At 47.0% G+C, this 18993-nt stretch overlaps 1 protein-coding gene across 1 annotated transcript in view; it reads left to right on the top strand.

Annotated features, from left to right (window-relative positions):
• The window catches only part of NID2 (nidogen 2), a 57797-nt gene that overhangs the window by 18283 nt on the left and 20521 nt on the right, over window positions 1-18993 (top strand). Inside the window, exons 6-10 of the mRNA XM_021701317.1 lie at window positions 6349-6498; window positions 6940-7185; window positions 8375-8575; window positions 9858-10088; window positions 18530-18673. Coding sequence (XP_021556992.1) covers window positions 6349-6498; window positions 6940-7185; window positions 8375-8575; window positions 9858-10088; window positions 18530-18673 — 972 coding nt within the window. The remainder of the gene's footprint in view (window positions 1-6348; window positions 6499-6939; window positions 7186-8374; window positions 8576-9857; window positions 10089-18529; window positions 18674-18993) is intronic.

Genomic DNA, 18993 nt, shown 5'->3' on the forward strand with positions numbered 1-18993 from the left:
AAGTCTTCGCGGAGGAGGGCCTTGAGCCAGCCCATGGGGTCAGACTCTGAGTCCAGAGAGGGAAACTGGGGAAACAGTCCGCACAGAGGACTGACGAGTGTGAAAATGGAAAGAGGGAGAGAGTCGAGGGGGCAGGTGAGCGAGGTGAGGACGACAGCTGACCAGGACCACCTGTGTGGTGGGGAGCAGGGACGATACCTTACAGAGCTCTTAGATATCCTTACACCTACTGAGGTGGTCCTATGAGAAGCGGCACCCCGCCTCCATCTGCATGGTGAGTTAGAAAGGGGGAGGGACACCTGGCTTTCAAAACCTCTTCATACCCCATTGTTGGATCCTCGTGTTCCTCCTTAGATGGCAGTCGAGCCGGGAAAGCCCAGGGTGTCACAGGGATTTCCTGCGGCTTCTAGTCTCACCCTACTTTTGGCTTTGGGAAAGGCTGCAGGAATGTGTTACTCATGCGGCTTCCACCCCGAGATGGATTAGAGCAGGCTCTGCCTCCCCACCCCGCCTTCCAGACGAGAAAGCCTCTCTCCCGGGTACAGCTCCAGGTTGCTCGGCGTCTGTGAACACCAAGGCCTCCCATACCCGTGAAGACACCTGCATGGCAGAGCCTGCTGGGGTCATGGTCCTAATAATGATGCCCAGCTCTCATCACTGTACACTACACACAGACACACACACCAGGAATAAACATGAAAACGGGAGGAAAAAGCAAGCCACTGTTTTTCATTAGAAAGTTAGTTGTGGTTTTTCTTACTAATCCATCATTCTTCAAGGCAGGGAGACTTAGGAAGATCTTTCCTGCAGTGAAAATGTGGGTCCTTTTCTTGAGTAGTAAAAGCTGTTAAAAGTAAGAGTCACCCCAGCTGCCAGGGGCAGCCCCACGCTGGACACCGTCCATCCCCTCTGTGCTCCCACACTGTGCCTGGAACCTGCCCGCCTTCCCTCTTCCACGTGGCTGGGCCAGAGCCCTTAACAAGGGAGGGCAGGCCCAAGGCCGCAGACAGGTGCTTAAATGTTGCTGGCAAAATGAAGACTGAAGGACAGATCAAATCTGGTGCAGAGTTTTCCATTTTCATGAGTGACTCCCAATTAAGACAAATCTCAAGTGCTTCGGCCATGCTTTTGCTTCTTTTATGTACCCATTTTTCTTTCTATTAAGGATATGAGAAGAGAAAAAAAAAAGCATTAAATGGGAAAAAGAAAAGAGATTAAGAAGTCCTCATGTGAAGACTGCTTTACCTGCTAACCACAGTTCATAAAGCCTTTGTAAACTCAGTGCTTCAAACCTGGCCGGCCTCCGCCCTCCTGGTGTGCCCTGAAAAACCAGCAGATTTGTCTCTACTGTTTGAGTCTCTGTGACAGGTGCTCTTGGGCAGAGTGGGTCCCAGGAGGGTCTACGAAAGAGCCTGTGGGTAAATTCAGGAGAAAGGAGGCCATGGAAGAAAAAGGATTTCTCAGGGTGAGCTCTAGTTCGCGTGCATCTGATTCACCTGGGGCCCTTCTTTAAAATGCGGATTTCCACACCCCTCCTCCACCTTCTGAACCAGAATCTGCATTTTTAAACCAGGTCCCCTGGTGATTCCAAAGGCCACACCTGAGTACTGCCCCGTGTAATGGAAAAAGCATGGGATTTAGAGCCAGAAGACCATTATCATGTCCATGGACCTCCATTTTCTCATCCGTAAAATGGAGATAATATTTCTTTACCAGACTAGGAAGAAGTGTGTGAAAATACATCCAGAACTCTGATGTGAAGAGGCATATCACTGAAAAAGAAAATTGCCACTTTGTTTTGGGATGAGCTCATTGCACATCTCATCCAGCTGGGATTTTAGACACTGATTCTACACCTTCAAGTAGTGCAGCATCTTTGGATCTATCTGCATTTCCCATAGAAATTTGAGAAGGCCCATTGGCCAAAAGTCTGGCTTTTCTTGCCTGGGATTGATGGCTGCATGTGGGATCTGTTTCTAGGTGCAGTTCTGCCTCTTCTTCAGGGAAGGGTCTGGCTTCTGGGCTTCCTCCACTAAAGGATCTTCACGTTGCTTGCTTGTGGATCTGGGCCCAAGTGGGCAATAAGCACTGAGTCCTGTTGCTCAGCCGGCCAGGAATGAATGTGAGAGCATTCTCTGAAATCCCACCACCCTAGGAGCTGCTGTCAGATGAAATTCATTAACTATGTTAACGAGCATTCCCTAGCTCAGAAATGGAAAGTTTACAGACGTCCTGAACATCATCACCAGTGGGCATAAGAACCACCAGGGGAGTGGCTCAGGTGCAGATACCTGGGATCCACCCCTAGAATCTGGATTGGGAGCGCTAAGGTGTGCCCTGGGAATTAGAGTTTTTAACAGGCACCCCAGGTGATTCTGATGCAATGGTCCCCCCTCCCCAGCCCACAGAGAAATGCAGCTCTCCTTCTGCGTGGTTGAATGGGGCCCTGCTGAGGCTGTAGGTCCTGTCAGAGGGGGCAGAGCTTCCCTGATGCCTCCAAGCTGTTGCTGGAACCGATCGCTCACAAACCTCTGCCACAGCGTCCCTGTCTCCGGAGATGGCAGTTCACCAAGACGTGAATATCACGTGGACTTCTCTCTCTCTGCTGTCTTCTCTCTCTCCCTTGCTCTCGCCTTCTCCCCCTTTCTGTTCCCTTTCTCTGCTCCATCCAACCCATCAGCAAACCCTGTCTGCTCCATCTTCAAAATATTCCGTATCTGGGACCTTCTTCTCTCCAACAGCACTTCCAGCTGCCAGAGCACCTGCTTACTGGCTCATTCTCGAGGTATCGTAAGTCTGATGTCATCACTCTTCTGCTCCAGACGCCCCAGTGGCTCCCCTTCTTACTCAGACTGAAGCCCAGCTCCTTCCTGTGACCTACAGGACCCTCTGCCAACTGGCCAGTACCTCCCCAGCCTTCTCTCACCCTTGCCCCTCTCCCATGTCCCTTGTGTCCTGTTGTCCCTGCCTCTAGGCCTCTGCTCTGAGGTCACCTTCTCCCAAGGTCTTTCCTGATCCCGCTGTTTAAAAGAGCGAAGTCCCCTCCCCCGTCAGCCCTCTTGACTTTCCCTGATTTAAGATTCTGCATAGCTCTTAATGACAACCTCTGTACTAAATAACTTACCTGTTTGTTCACTGCTGTCTAGGAGAATGTAAGCTTCGGGACAGAATGTTTGTCTGCTCTATCCCTAATTCCTAGATCAGAGCCAGGCTCATAGTGAGTGCTCCCATTATTTGTTGAATTAATAAATGAAAGAAAAGTGCAACAGGCATTTCTCTTCCCCTAACAAGCTGATGTTGTAAGTTTTAAGTGTGTGCATCTGCGAGCACACCTGTGTGAAGGCAGGCACGGGAAAGGGATCCTAAGGGGAGCCTGTGATGCCCCTGTTAGAAGCGAACCCATCTTCTTTCCCTGTGTAGTTGTCATGGGGCTGGAAGGTTGAGCTTCTGTTTGTGACTCAGTAAGCTCCATCCAGAGAATGCAAGATTCAACAAAACTGCTTATGAATATCCCTGAGCAGCTTCCCAATAACCAATAACCTGTCATAATTATAGTTTCAGTTGCCTAATGGCCTTTCATGGGAGCCTAACCACTGTTTTTTGTTATGAGAAAAATGTAGTCCGTATGGCAATCAGCTCAAACTTCTGCACAGTTGCCTTTGTAAGTTGCTGGCTGCATCGCTGAGCTCCTCTCCTTTTGCCCATAGGAAAGCCATGCCTGCGCCTTTTAGTTAAATTAACCTAACTCTCCCTATCAGTGGTCTTCCTGCTTCCCGTCTCTCCCTGTTTGATGACCCACTCTTGCAATGGGGACTGAGTGCAAGGACAAGTCTTCACCAAATAACAAATACAGGGAGTATAACACAAACCCACCATTTAATTCCGGAGAATAGTGTTTAGAGTTTGGTTTTATTTTTACTCGACTTCACCGGAAAATGACTGTCCTTTAGGCCTGTATCACATTGCTTCTTTACCTTGGTACTCAGAAGCACGTTCAGGAAAAATGTGACTTCTGGCAATGGAGGTGTGAAGGGGTGTCACCCGATTCTAGGAGGGAACAGAGAGTGCATTTCTGCGGTTTGCACAGAGCCACCTGAGCCATGGACAAGGTTGAGTTCTAGAGGTTGGGGAGTACCCCGCTGTTCTTCCCCACACAGCCACGTCCCTTCCCCGCCTTGTTCTGGAGGTGAGTCCTGCCTGAGCGCTTGCCCCTGGGCGAGGTTCTCCAGGCGCTGTTGCTTTACACTTAGCGGTTACCTTAGGGGCTGGAGACACCTGAGACTGACAAGTTACATTGGTTTCTTTTTTTTTTTTTCACTGGTTTCTTTTTACTCAAACCGGATCCCCCAGGACTTCTTAAACCAATGGTAGACAGTGATGCATAGTTTTCTTCACAACAGTGTCTATAATATCCACTCTGGGTTTTTTGGGGTGAGGGGGATGTGAGTTCTGTATCACTTTCCTATTTTAAAAAACCATTCAGGTTATGCCTATGTATCTGTTTTTATCAAACAAATTTTTCAACTGTGTCATCAAGGTGCTATACTGACTTCATTCTCCCGCTGCTCCCAGATGTTCCACTTGAGACCGTATTACCTGTCCTGCCAACGCCTCAGCCTGCCGCTTTCTCAAGAACCCGTTAGCATCAGTCAAGGACGGTCCTACTGTCCAAAAGCTAATGCTCTTCCTGTGCTTTGCCCCCAGCATGCTGTAAGCCCCATCTGGCTCGTCTCTGCGCTCTCCTACCATTCATTAGGCTTGATTTATAAAGGATGCCTCAAATCTGACCGGCTGAAGTCTATGCTGATCAACCTCAAGCACCTGATCAGATCCTTAACCTAGCTCTCTCGGTCTAGGTACTTGGGTTCCACTGGAGTACAGCTGTTAGGAATCTGGAGCCAGACCTCCTGGGTGCAAATCCCAACTCTGCTACCTACTGCCTGGATGACTTCAGGAAAGTCCCTTTAATCTGTGCTTCGGCTTGTTTATCTGAAGAACCGGAATAAAAACGGCCCGTGCTTGCGCGCAAACTGAAAGCGTGAATAAACTTCATAGAGCAGTATCTGGCATAGAGGAAGCACTATTTAAATGTTAACTGTGGGCTGTTTTCACTGGCTGATAAGTCTCTGGCTCTGATGTTACTTAACGTGGTGCTACATCTTCCCTCCCTTGGTTTCTTTCTCTGTTCTTCCCTGGAATCCTGTGTCCCTACCCGTTAATCTTTCCATTTCTTCCTTGCCCTCCGGTTTCCTCCTCCTCAGACCTAGATCTGGAGCACGGCTGCCAGCTAGGTTCGCCCAGGAGTCAGGTATCTGTCTTCCTCGGGAGCTGACCCCTTGCAGCATCTGCAGGGTCCAGCACTAGGCTTCTGTGCTGTCCCTGCTTGCCTCTGTGCTCCCGGAGTCTCCCCCCAACTGCTGCTCCCAGGGAGGTGGAGGCCAGGTGTGCACAGCCACTTTGCCTCTCGGCGGCCACGCTCAGGATTAGCATCATCCCTGGTGTCCTGAGAAAGCCCCCTCTTCTCCATTAGCATCCCCCCAGCCACACCCCGCTCCCTTGGCCATTTCTTTTATGGACAATGGCATCTGCTCCAATTCCTCTGTTTCTTGGAAGTACAGATGGCCCTGTTTTTTTTTTTAATGGGCAGAATAAGTGGGAGACGGCAGGAACCACTACTGGTCCACACAGGTCTCCCAGAGGGGCTGTGATTGTGGCCCCCTCTCTTATACTGTGTGGCAGTCTGCTTGTGCCATACCCGCCACCAGAAACCCTGCACGGGCACGGGGCAAATAAGAGCTGGCTCCCCTCTTCCTTTCCCCCTCCTCTCTCCCTCTCCATAGACTTTCTTTAGGGGGCGTTGGTGTGTGCTCTTGCAGGCCCTTCTCACAAGAAAACCTACTTCCCGGGGCAGTGAGACAAGCTACAAGCTATTCTCTCTAGGTTCAGGGTCCCCCTAGAAGAGAAGAATGCTTGGACCCAAGACTGCATTCATTATTTCTCTCTTCAGTCTTCCTCTCGGGGTCGTTACTCTCGGGTTGAGCCACATAAACCTGCTATTTGACCGTTGTAGACCGACAGGACGGCAGTTTTGTGCAGTTCAGCCTAACATGTGCTTCCTGGCTGGCCTTTCTGTTCCTGCACTCACCCTGGAGTGGTGCAGCCTCCTCCGCCTTCCCCTGCTCTGCACTGAGACCAGATGGGAGCCGTCAGCAGTACTCCTTGCCAGAAGTACTCCTTGCCAGATTATCTAAGCCGATTTTATGGCGCAGATGTGGTGTCCATAATGAAGCTCGACAGCAACAGTGCTGGAATCTGTCCTTTTAACGCAAGTTGGTTTCTGCTTTCCAGTCTTCACGTATAATGCTGCCAGCAAGGAAACCTGTGAACACCACCACGGACAGTGCTCCCGGCACGCCTTCTGCACCGACTACGCCACCGGCTTCTGCTGCCACTGCCAGTCCAGGTTTTACGGAAATGGGAAGCACTGTCTCCCAGAAGGTAAGGCGTGCGCGCTTGACTGGGCTGGGGGCTGCGCTGTGTATGATTTTGCTGCTCGCTGGTTTGCGACTGGGGCTGTGAACTCTGCATTACGGACCGCGCATCTCCACTGCATGAATCCCAGCACTGGCCACTCGCAGGTGCTGGATAAATGTTTGAGAAATGAACACATTTGGGCTCCTTTCCCAATTTGAGGGTTAGCCAGAAGTCTTTCCTCCTTTTTGCCAGCTCATTAGAGTCAAAGTGGACGGGAGAGTGGGAGGATGGGAGAAAAGAAATCGAAGACAGGTCTGTTTTGTACCTAGACGGTTAATCGGTCGGTTACGGAATCATGAGGATGGCCAAAGACTGGGTTTTGGGAATTGTGAGTGGAATGGTTTTCCGCGTGCCCATCGCCAACCTGGACGATGGTCCTAGTCCACTGGGTTTGCTGTCTTTCAGGGGCACCTCATCGGGTCAACGGGAAAGTGAGTGGCCACCTCCGCGTGGGCCACACGCCCGTGCACTTCGAGGACGTGGACGTGCATGCTTACATTGTGGGCAATGACGGCAGAGCCTACACGGCCATCAGCCACGTCCCTCAGCCTGCAGCCCAAGCCCTTCTCCCGCTCACACCAATCGGAGGCCTTTTTGGCTGGCTCTTTGCTTTACAGAAACCAGGCTGGGAGAATGGCTTCAGCTTCACAGGTGAGTAGGAGGGGCCTTTGAAGGGGCCGCTGGTCACCGGCCATCATGCTTTGGTCTTGATATTCCGTGAGTGAGGATTGGCTTGTTCCGTGTTCCAGAGCCTCAGGGGGTCTTGTTTTCTGTGGGGAGGTAGTTGGGAATGGTTTGGTCTTACAGGACTGTTTTTGAAAGACTGATTCCATCCACATGTTCTCCACGTTGTCCTGAGGAATAGGATGATTCCCTTTGGAATACGTACGTCCTCTCACCCGAATGGGTTGAAGCTTATTTGTCAGGCTGTGTTTACTTGAGTTGTTAGGCACAGATCTGTCAAATAGGGATGCACAAATGGTGATCACAGGGTATCTGAAGAGGAGTTTACTTCGTGAGTAAACTTCCTTCCTCCTCTCACCCCAAAAACTCTGACCGATAATGGTACAGACCAGTGCTTCTCAGACTCTAACCTGCACACAGATCACCTGTAGCCCTTGTGAAAAGGCAGATGCTGGCTCTGTGGGCCCGGGGTGGGGTCTATGATTCTGTTTTCCTAGCAAGCTCCCCAGAGACACTATTGCTGTTCTAAGGACCACCCTTTGATAGCAAGCGTGTAGAGGATACTTTGGGGCACTTTCCTCCCTACCTGCAAAGGCTTGTTTCCTACTGGATTTATCTTTATCACAGAGAACGTACTGAGAGAAAAGTTCTTCCCCCCACCTCCAGCTATAGACTCAAGAGCTATTCGGAGGACCTTGTTTTTCAGCAAGTTTTGAATAAAACAATCATCATCTGCATAACTTAGTAAAAGTATGTGCCAAATATTGTATGAGATGTATTCTGCTAAAATATATTCATTATTTATCTGAAATTCAAATTTAACTGGGTGTCCTAAGTTTTTTTTTGCTTGTTCGTTTTGTAAGTCTGGCAACCTTACAAAGAGAAGGGTCAAGATGTCCCCAGTAGCTTCTCACAGAAAACAAGCTGTTAGAAAGAGAAGCAGTGTGAAATGAGGTGGGATGAAACCTCACTGTTTAATAGAAATTTGGGGAACCGGATGAAATCAGCAGCTAATAGTACTTAGTCTTGGATATCAGATGATCTTCTTAGGCACCATCTCCAGCAGCAGTAGAAATTAAGAAGTATGCGCTGGTAATTATTCCTGGAAGATGCTACCTCATCCTAGCTCTGTGCTGAAGTCTTTCTTCCTCTCCAGGCGCTACCTTTACCCATTATATGGAAGTTACTTTCTACCCAGGAGAAGAGACGGTTCGAATCACTCAAACTGCCGAGGGACTTGACCCAGAGAACTATCTGAGCATTAAGACCAATATTCAAGGCCAGGTGCCTTACATCCCAGCAAATTTCACAGTCCACATAGCTCCCTACAAGGAGATTTACCACTACTCGGACTTAGGTATGTATAACCAGTTTTGACATCTATAACATGGGGATAGTCCATATTTTACGAGATATTTGTGAGGATGATGAGTTATTACATGGAATGTCCTTAGAACAGCGTGTGGTACATAAAAGAAGCTCAATATCCTTTTTATTACTCGTATCAAATATATAGTATAAGTGAGAGAAGTGTTGGCTGCTACACAAATGAATATCAGTATCCCCATCCCAGTATTAATGTAAGGCCAGTGATAATGTAAGAAACTGCAACCTTGTCTCTGGGGGTGTGTAAGGGTTGTATAAGTACATACAGTTTTAAACCATCTGGACCACAGGAAAGTAGGGATTATTGGAATTTTTACTTGTCCTGTACCTTCGTTTCAGCCTGTTTTAAAATGAGATGCTGCAGTGTTGTAAAATGATTTGGAGTCAGAAGATAGGAATTCACATCACAGATTTGTAGTTGAAAATATATGGGGATAAGGTCACTTATCATCTGACAGCCTATTTTCTCTTCAGAATGAGCATAAGAACACCTTTTCTCCTTGCTTTCCGTGGTTGACATGTGTCAATCCTGATGAGTTCTGGAAAACCACCAGAATGCAAGGTGCTGGCTTAGTCACAGTTGCTGTCCTGCAGCAGAGTGGTTTCCTTGGAGCTGTGCCTTTCTTCCTTCTGTGGTGTGAGAGTTGGAAGCCGGGCAGGAGACGAAGGGAGGAGAACGGGTAGTGGAGACCCAGACAGTGAACAGAACACTGGTCCGGGCTTCCGACTCCACGCTCAGACTGAGAGAAACGGCCCCTTCCTTTGCCTGAGCCCTTTGGGCTTAAGTGCAGGGTGTTGGGAGCGGTCACGTCTGTGTCCTCTAGAGTGTGGACTGGTTGAAAACTTGGGGTGTAGAGTCAGGCTGACTCATGTTCCAGTTCCAGCTCTATCACACGCTGGCCTCATGTCTTAGGCTATTTCTTGACCTCTGTAAGGCTCCCTGCACATGATCTCGAGGCCCACCTCGCTGGTATGAGGCATGAAGAAGGCAGTGTTTATAGAGCGCCTGGCGTCGCTGGCACATGGTAGCAGAATTTATTCTTTGCTAATAATGACAGCAATGACAGCACTTTGGCTTTGCATCTACTCAGATTCCCGGAATTGCCTTGCGCTTTTCCATATAAACTCAGGAATTTCCCAAGGGAATATGCTCCAGGCATTAGGTGAAAAACCCTACAGAAAAAATCGACCCCACATGAAACTCTCTAAGATTTTAAACATTTACCAGTTGGGCTGAATAATGTCTTTTGCAGCTGTGACCTCCACAAGTTCCAGAGACTACTCACTCACCTTAGGTGCCATCAACCAAACACGGTCCTACCGCATCTACCAGAACATCACTTACGAGGCCTGCAGGCACGCCCCCAGACACCCGGCCGTCCCCACCACCCAGCAGCTGAATGTGGACCGGGTCTTTGCCTTGTACACGGATGAAGAAAGGGTGCTTAGATTTGCTGTGACCAGTCAGATTGGCCCAGTTGAAGGTACATTTCCTTCTGTTGTTTTGGGCAAAAATTGAATCTAACATTGCTTCCTTTTTGAGTCACCTCAGAATGATTCACAGAGGTTCCTAAGGGTTACTGAGGGCCAGGCTCTGTGTTAGGTGCTGGGGGTAAGGATGAATAAAGCAGAGTCTTGTCTTAGAGGTGGAGACAGAGGTAGAAATGGAACTTTTAGAACAGTGTCTCTACCAAGTGAAGGAATAGAGTACGATATGTGAAGTTGATCTGTAGCCAAACCCCGTATGTGTGCCAGTCTGTGTTGGGGAGACACCTGTGAACAAGGTGAGGCCAAGTCAGGAGGGAAAATGATGCTGACAAGTATTTGTTACAATTGTGATGAGAACAGGGTGCTATGAGCCTAGCCTGGAGGTTCAGGGAAGAGGTCCCTAGAAAGTGACATTTTTAGCTAGAACTTAAAGGAAGAGAACGATTTCACCAAGTGAAGGTAAGACAAAGAGCCAGTGCCTGGAAAAACAAAAAGAACCGCATGTAAGAAAAACCCAAGTTAACATCGTACTCAACAAGGAGAGACTGGATGCTTTCACTCTAAGATCAGGAATTAGACAAGGGTGTGTGTTCTTGCCACTTCTGTTTAGCTCTGGATTGGAAGTTTTAGCCCGGGCAATTAGGCAAGACAATAAAAAAAGGCATCCAGACTGGAGAGGAAGAAGTTCCCCTGTGATGTAATCTTATATGTAGAAAATCTAATTCATTAAACTATTAGAACTAGTAAGTTCAGCAAAGTTGCAGGATATAATTTTTGTATTTTGATCTTGTATTTCTATATAGTAACAATGAGCAAACTGAAAAGGAAATTTTAAATGATTCTGTTCCAAAAATGTTTAGGAATAAAAAAAAATTTTTAAGTATAATACTTTTACATTAAAACCTATAAAGCATTTTTGGGAAAAAAAAATTAAGACCTAAATAAAAAGAAAATTAGAAGACTGAATTCCATGTTTATGAATCAGAAGACTTAGTATTAAAATGGCAATGCTTCCTAAATTGATCTATAGATTCAACACAATCCTATTAGCTGGCTTTTTGGCAAAAACTGAGAAATTGATCCTAAAATTCAAGGAAATTTAAGGAACCCAGAATAGCCAAAACAATACTGAAAAAGAACAGAGTTGGAGGAATTCCACTTCCTGATTTCAAAACTTAGAGTAATGAAGACCATGTGGTCCTAGCATAAAAATGGATATACAGATCAATGCAATAGAAGTGAGAATCCAGAAATAAACACAAACACATTTACAGTTTGTTGGTTTTTGACAAGCTTGCCAAAACAATTCCGTGAGGAGAGAGAATAGGTTTTTTAAACAAATGGTTCTGGAACAGCTGGATATCCACATTCTAAAGAATGATGAGGGACCTCTTATCTCATACCATATGCAAAAATTAACCAGGGGCGCCTGGGTGGCTCAGTCGTTAAGCGTCTGCCTTCGGCTCAGGTCATGATCCCAACGTCCTGGGATCGAGCCCCGCATCGGGCTCTCTGCTCCACGGGAAGCCTGCTTCTCCCTCTCTCACTCCCCCTGCTTGTGTTCCTGCTCTCGCTATCTCTCTCTCTGTCCAATAAATAAAATCTTTAAAAAAAAAATTTAACCAAAAATGGGTCAAAGATGTTAATATAATTTAGTTAAAATTTTAGAAAAAATATAGGTGTGAATTTTTGTGACTCTGCATTTAGCAATGGCTTCTTTAGAGAGGATACTAAAAGCATAAGCAACAAAGGAAAAAATTGGGTGTCATCAAAATTAAAAACTTGTGCTTTGGAGCATATTATCAACAAAGTGAACATATAGCCCACAGAATGGGATAAAATATTTGAAAATCCTATACTTTTTAAAAGATTTGATTTATCTATTTGAGAGAGAGAGAACACAAGCAGGGGGAGCTGCAGAGGGAGAGGGAGAAGCAGATTCCCCACTGAGCAGGGAGCCTGATGCAGGGCTCCATCCCAGAACCCTGGGATCACCTGAGCCAAAAGCAGATGCTTAACCTACTGAGCCACCCAGGAGCCCCTGAAAATCCTTTATTTAATAAGAGACTTGTATCTAGAATATACGAAGAACTCTTACAACACAATAAAAAGAAATTTGGATAGAACATTTTGTCAGAAGATAAACACCCAAAGCACATGAGAAGATGCTCAATATCATTAGTCATCAGGGAAGTGCAAGCACAATCAAAACCATAATGATGCTACTTTACATGCATGTGGACAGCTACAATAAAAAACAGATAATAACAAGTATTGGTGAAGATGTGGAGAAACTGAAATCCTCATACATTGCTGGCAGGAGTATAAAATGGTATACCTACTATGGAAAACAGTCCAGTTTCTCGAAGTTAAACACAGAGTTACCACTTGAGCAATTCCACTCCTAGCTATATAACCAAGAGAAATGAAAGTTTATGTCCCCACAAAGACTTAGACACAAATATTCATGGCAGCATTATAGCCAAAAGGTAGGAACAACCCAAATGTCCATCAATTGATGAATGGATTTTTAAAATGTCCTGTATCCGTGTAGTGGAATATTATCAACACATAAAAAAGGAATGAAATACTGATGGGAATGAATTTTGAAAATATGCTGAGTGAAGGTAACTGTCACAAAGGACAACATTTTGATTCTATCTAATGAAATATCCAAAAGAGGCAAATCCACAAAAACAGTAGATTAGTGGTTGCGTCGGGCTGGGGCATAATAGGAGGGTAAGGAGTGGATAGCCAAAGGATGCAAGTTTCTTTTGTGGGGGGATTAAAATGTTTTAAAATTGATTGTGGTGATGGTTGCGTAACTGTAAACATACTAAAAAACATTGAATTGTGTACTTTAGATGCGGGAATTATATGGTTTGTGAGTTCTATCTTAACTGGAAAAAAAAAATAGCTGTAGGGGGAAAAAAACCCAAAGCAGTGTTTCTCAAGCTTCAGTTAGAATTAACCACAACTGTGAAGCTTGATAAACATGATGGTAAAAATGTTCTAGGCTTATGAAGCATTAAGGACGTGAGTAACCCGAAATACACATTGCTAAGCGAAAGACGCCAGTCTGAAGAAAGCTACCTTGGTGTGATTCCAACTACAGTTGACCCTTGAACAACATGGGTTTGATCTGCGCAGGTATACTCATATGTGGGGTTTTTTTCAATACAGTACTGAACATGTATTTTCTTACGATTTTCTTAACATTTTCTTTAGCTTACTTTATTATAAGAATACAGTATATAATATACAAAATATGTGTTATTGGTAAAGCTTTTGGTCAACAGTAGGCTATTAGTTTTGGGGGAGTCAAGAGTTATACAGATTTTCAACTATGTAGGGGGTCAGCACCCCTACCCCCCCACGTTGTTCAAGGGTCAACTGTATATAACATTCTAGGAAAAGTGAAACTACAGAGAATAAAAAGATCCGTGGTTAGCAGGAGTTCAGGGGGAGGGAGATGGGGTGAATGGGGAGAGCATGGGATTTTTAGGACAGTGAAGCTATTACCCAAACCTACAACTGCATGACACAAAGAGTGAGCCCTAATGTAAACTAGAGATTTTAGGTAGTACTATATCCATATTGGTTTATCAGTTATAAATGTACCACACTAATACAAGAAGCTAAAGAACTGCAAACTGGAGAAAGGGGAGGGTATGGAACCTTTACTTCTCAGTTTTTCTGTAAACCTAAAACTGTTCTTTAAAAATAAATCTTGATTAAAAAAATAAAAAATGTTTAGGCGAGCCAGAAGATGAGCTTGCCAAGTCTGGGAACCCTAGCAGGTAGGAAATTGTCAGATGGAAGGGACCTTTTATTTATTTTTTCTAAAGATTTTATTTATTTGAGAGAGAGCAAGAACAGAGGGAGAGGGAGAAGCAAACTCCCCGCTGAGCAGGGAGCCCGATGCGGGGCTCGATCCCAGGACCCTGAGATCATGACCTGAGCCGAAGGCAGACGCTTAACTGACTGAACCACCCAGGTGCCTGAAAGGGACAGTTTAATTCTGAAAGCCAGTAGCTAGTGCTTTCCCCTAGAATGCGAGGGGCACAGGAGGAGAACAGAGAGGGTCTCCCACATGGGGCTCCATATTGATACCGTCGAGGCCGGAATTGGTGTCTCTGAGAGATGATTCTAGGACTCAGCATTGGAGAGGAGGGCTCCGGAAGCCTCCTCACGCTCAAGGTGCAACGGTCACTTCAGCAATAGGATACCGAGATTAAGGCCAGAGGGCTGGACTCTTCAAGGATGCAGAGATGACTTGAAAGGAGAATCCGGAGTTTGCTGGTGTGGGTTGGGTGGGCAGTTTGGTTTTAGGAAACTTGCTTGGGGGTGCAGGCATTGGGAGCCCAAGGATTATAAGGTGTTGAATTAATAGCATGAAAATGTCAGTTGATTTTAGAGAAACGTGTATCGGAAGAAGGGAAAAGATTATTGCCTCTTTCTCAAAAGATTTGAACAAAAACAAAGGAAAACCTCCTTTTGCCCTTTGCTGGGTGTAAGGTGTCTGATGTGTAAAAACCAATGATTAGCGGAGGAGCCTCCCAGACCAAGGAATCCCACTCCGATTCTAGGTGTAGGGAAAAGATAAATCCCTGGGTGGATTTTTCCTGGAGACCGACCAGCTGGGAGTAACAGAAAGAATGCCAGCAAACTATCAGGTACCAGGCTGCTAATTTGTCTTTAGAACTTTATGTGATTTTCCCTTCCACGCAAGTCAAAGCCTAACAATAGCAAAGGATAGTTTACTTGGTGCCAAGCCCTGTTCTGAGTACTTAGTCCCACACAACCCCCTGCCCAGTAGGGGGATCATCAGCCCCCATTTTATAGAGACTTGCCCAGTCGCAGCTACAAGGCGGCCAGCTGGGACCCAATCCCGGGCACCAGCTCCAGAGCCCACCCCTGTCCCTCGCCTGGCCCCGCTTTCCCACATGGACTCCACTGGCCTCAGGATGCCTCAAAATTTGGGCCGAATTGCAAGAGGGAATGTGTGTTTTAACCCTGTGTGTCTGCACCTTATTGCATCCACCCCTATAGAACACTGCAATACGGGTTATGCTCTCTGAATAGGAGAAAAACGGGGGCAAAAGAAAACAAATGACAAAATCCTTCCCCCCGCCCCCCCTGCACCCCCTTTTCCCCTGCCCTCCATGCATAGCATTATCATCTTGAGTGTTTCCGTCTCTCCAGAGGGAATGACGGTCCGGCTGGAACGTCTGGGACACAGAGTGGCCGCCCCAGCCGACGTGGGCGCCCGTGGCTTCCCAGGGCCGGGGAGGCTGTGCTGTCGGGGCTGCGTCCGCCTGGTGAGCCATCAGAGCCTGGGGCCTGGCCCAGCCGCAGCCCCCACCCCTCGCCCAGTGTTTGCGCTTCAGGTGTGGGTCGGCCCTCCTGGGCTCCTAGAACCGGACCCCCTGACGCCCACTTCGGGGCTCTTTCTGGCAAGTTGAGGAGACTGGGCAGAGGGCCACGCAGGGAAGCGGGACGGACTGTTCCTTGAAGGAAAACCGCTCTTCTCTTGATTAAATGAGTAAATTAGTTCCAGCTCTCCTGTCAGAGAGTCAGGCTGTTGGAGAGGGTGAGGGCGAACTAGAACTCGTCGTGAGAAGGATCCGGTTGTTCGTGCTGCAATAGGGAGAACGCGAACGTGCCAGAGAGCATGCAGAGCCAGGTGGTCTTAGGAATGTATTTTTAAAACAAGGGTTTTGGAAACCGAATTCCGTGAACGGGGCCTGTGCTCAGGGGGCTGCACACTGGTTTAATGCTCTGCTGCTGTCCTCTTGAAACTCTTAATTTTTGAGCAAGGGGCTCCACATTTTCCTCTTGCACTGGGCTCTGTGAATTATGTGGCCTGCCGAGTCAGTGAAGCATATTTTAAATTAGTGTCCTGTAATTATGGACATTTTTTTTCCCCCTCAGTTTCAGGTAGGCCAGGGTATCCCATCCAAGTCTGAAAGTCAGCTTTTGGACTGCGTTTTTTGCATGCCTAGCTGGGTGGTAAGCTTTTGACATCTCTGCATACTTACTAATCTTTGCCAGAATGTGCCACAGTGCAAATTGGATGCTGGAAAGTACGGGGCAAGAAGGTTAAGCGTTAGTATTTACAAATTAAATCATTTCAAAGCTCACGCCCCCCTTTGGCTGGGTAGGCCAGGCATTTTATACAGAATCTTCTCCTAAAATGGAGAAATAAGAATTGTCTTGCATCAGGCCTTCAGGGAGGACATGACCCTATTGTTCTTAACTATAGCCATGCTGGGGACTGTCTCAGGAACTTGGTCTGTACAACCCCGTAACCCCAGCATTGTGTTTCCATCCTGTCCACCAAGAGGTGCAGAGGGAAGAACGAGGGATGTGCAAGGTGTCTGCTTGCTATCTGGAGCTAGGCTCACATTGACATCCTTAAGTTCATCAGGTTTAAAAAGTGCCGGAGCCATTTATTGGTCCTTTTCTCTTGGCAAAGATTCTGTAACCTAGTCCAGCCAGCATCATTGCAGCAATCCAAGGATAAACCCGTGGCCCTCCTTTTTTTTCTTTTTAGGCCATAATATGAGAATAAGAATATTCTCCTGCAAGAGCACATGGTGGGGGTGTCTTCTAAGGCGACGGGAGGAATTTACCAGAATGCAGGGAGGTCCCTTCAGAGACTCAGCCAAGGCACCCCAGTTCACAGCAGACTAACACAGAATAGCGGGAGGGTCCACGTGGGTAGTGGGGCAAGCTGTGGGGAGGTGGCTGGACATCCTGAAGGACAGGGTGACACAGGTGACAGGGTGTCCAGTCTGACACAGGTGACAGCAGCAAGCACTTGGGTCTAGACTGGGAGTTACATAGGCAAGGCCCACCTGCCTGAGGTAAGAGGGGTGAGGAGATGTGGGTGAGCTAGAGAGAAATGAGAGGTAATCCAGGAGGAAGTGGTACTAGGAAGTTAAGGTAGGTGGTACTGCCGCTGTGTCTACTGATGCCAAGATGCTGGTCCCTGGAGCCGTGAGAGCGAGGCAGGACTTGGGTTGTGCTGAGCTGGCCGTCAAGACAGGGACTCCAGCACTGGCCGAAATCCAAGGCAGAAGCTCAAGTTATGACTTAGACGAAGCCCCACTGGTAGCTGGGATGGCTTGACGTGAAGCCTGGGAGGTTTGAGTGAAGCTCCTGAAACCTTTGAGATCTAAGACCAGAATTAATTCTTGGGACTGAGACAAAGCTGAAACCAAGTGAGGACGAGCAGGGGTGCCACTGAGGAGGAAGAAGGAACGTCACCCCTAGGGACTGGGTAAGCCTGCCCACGGGGGGAATTGCCACTTGTATATATCATGTCAGGGTTTCTTTATTTTCTTCAGTTTTAGCAGATATAATCCTTATCTTTATTCCTGTTTTACACCTGAGGAATCAGAGGAGTGAATGCAACTGCCCAGAGTTAATGGACTCATTGTGTCTGGGGTTCTTTCCCACGTCATCTCTGCGCCCTCGGCTTAGCTAACTGTATGAAGTTCCTTCGGTGGTGGCCGTAGCAAAGTGGTGCAAAGCACAGCCAGCCTGGCTTTTTATCCCTGCTCCATCCACCTCTTCTGACTGTGTGACTTTTGCCAGGTTACTTGGCCTCTGTGTGCTATAGGAAAAATGAAGATAGTAATACCTTCCTCACAAGTGCAGTCGTGAGGATTTAAAGGGATGGTATATATAAAGGTTTTAGAACAGTGCCTGGCAAATAGGGTTGCAATAAGCATTACTACTGTGCTCTATCCAGAAACAAAACTCTTTAGGGAAGATTTCAGATGTTAAGTATTACCACGACCTAGTGGATGGATGGATCTGTGGCAAGGTTAATCCTAAAAAGTAAATACTGCAAAAATCATCCCTCTTTAGTCTTCCAAACCTTAAAAAAGGCAAGATTTTCCCAGTAATTAAATTTTGACCTAGGAAATAGTGAATTTTAGTGAGAGACTGCCCAGTTTAGAGGCAGAAATTTGGGGTGTGAGTTCTTGCTGTACCGTTTCCTGGCTTTGTGAGCTGGGGCAATTTTTCCAATGTCTCTCAATTATCTGTGAAAACTACCAATCATGGGGATAACAGCCCACCTCACAAAGTCATCCTGAGAATCACACGAGGTGGTCGAGTGAGAGCACTTTACGATAAAATTATGCCTTGTGATGTTTTTATTCCCTGGGCACAAGCCTACTGTAAGCAAGAAAATGTTCGTTGTCTCTAGGGTAGGCAAGAGGAGGCCATTCTGGAATTTAATACTGCAATTTAAATAATCTAGCCCAGCTTGGGGTATTAAAAATTTAGCAAGGTCGCCAGGCGCGCCCCCAAACAGATGAGTATGTGGGCCGTCCCGAGGAGTCCTCGATCTCCCATTGGTGCCGTTCTCCTTATAACAACCAGATTGTGCTTGTGTGATCTATTTCCTCTCTATTCATTGCAGGGGACTCAGACCCCATCCGTGTGAATCCTTGCTACGATGGGAGACACACATGTGACACGAGGGCTCGTTGCCACCCGGGGGCAGGGGTAGACTACACCTGCGAGTGTGTCTCTGGGTATCAGGGAGACGGACGCAGTTGTGTGGGTAAGTTGTATGCGCCCTGTTCGTTCACGGGGTCCTCCAGCTCTGTGTTAACAGAAGACCAGCGTGTCTGCTTAAGGATCTCTACTGATGCACGAGACACGTTTAGCAGCTGTTAACCTAAATGCTCTTATTTCAACACTAAAGCACATTCTGGTTAGAGTTGAGAGGAGAGTTTGGAGGTGGGTATTTGGGGCTGGGACTGGGAAAAGAAGACATGTATTTGCAATTCCTGCATATTTCCAGTTCTCAAGTTTGGTCATTTTAATCCTGTAGTAAGTATTTCTTGTATTTATGAAAACATATGTTTTCTGGTTATCTTT

The sequence above is a fragment of the Neomonachus schauinslandi genome, chromosome 9, assembly GCF_002201575.2.
Source record: "Neomonachus schauinslandi chromosome 9, ASM220157v2, whole genome shotgun sequence".
NCBI classification, from domain to species: domain Eukaryota; kingdom Metazoa; phylum Chordata; class Mammalia; order Carnivora; family Phocidae; genus Neomonachus; species Neomonachus schauinslandi.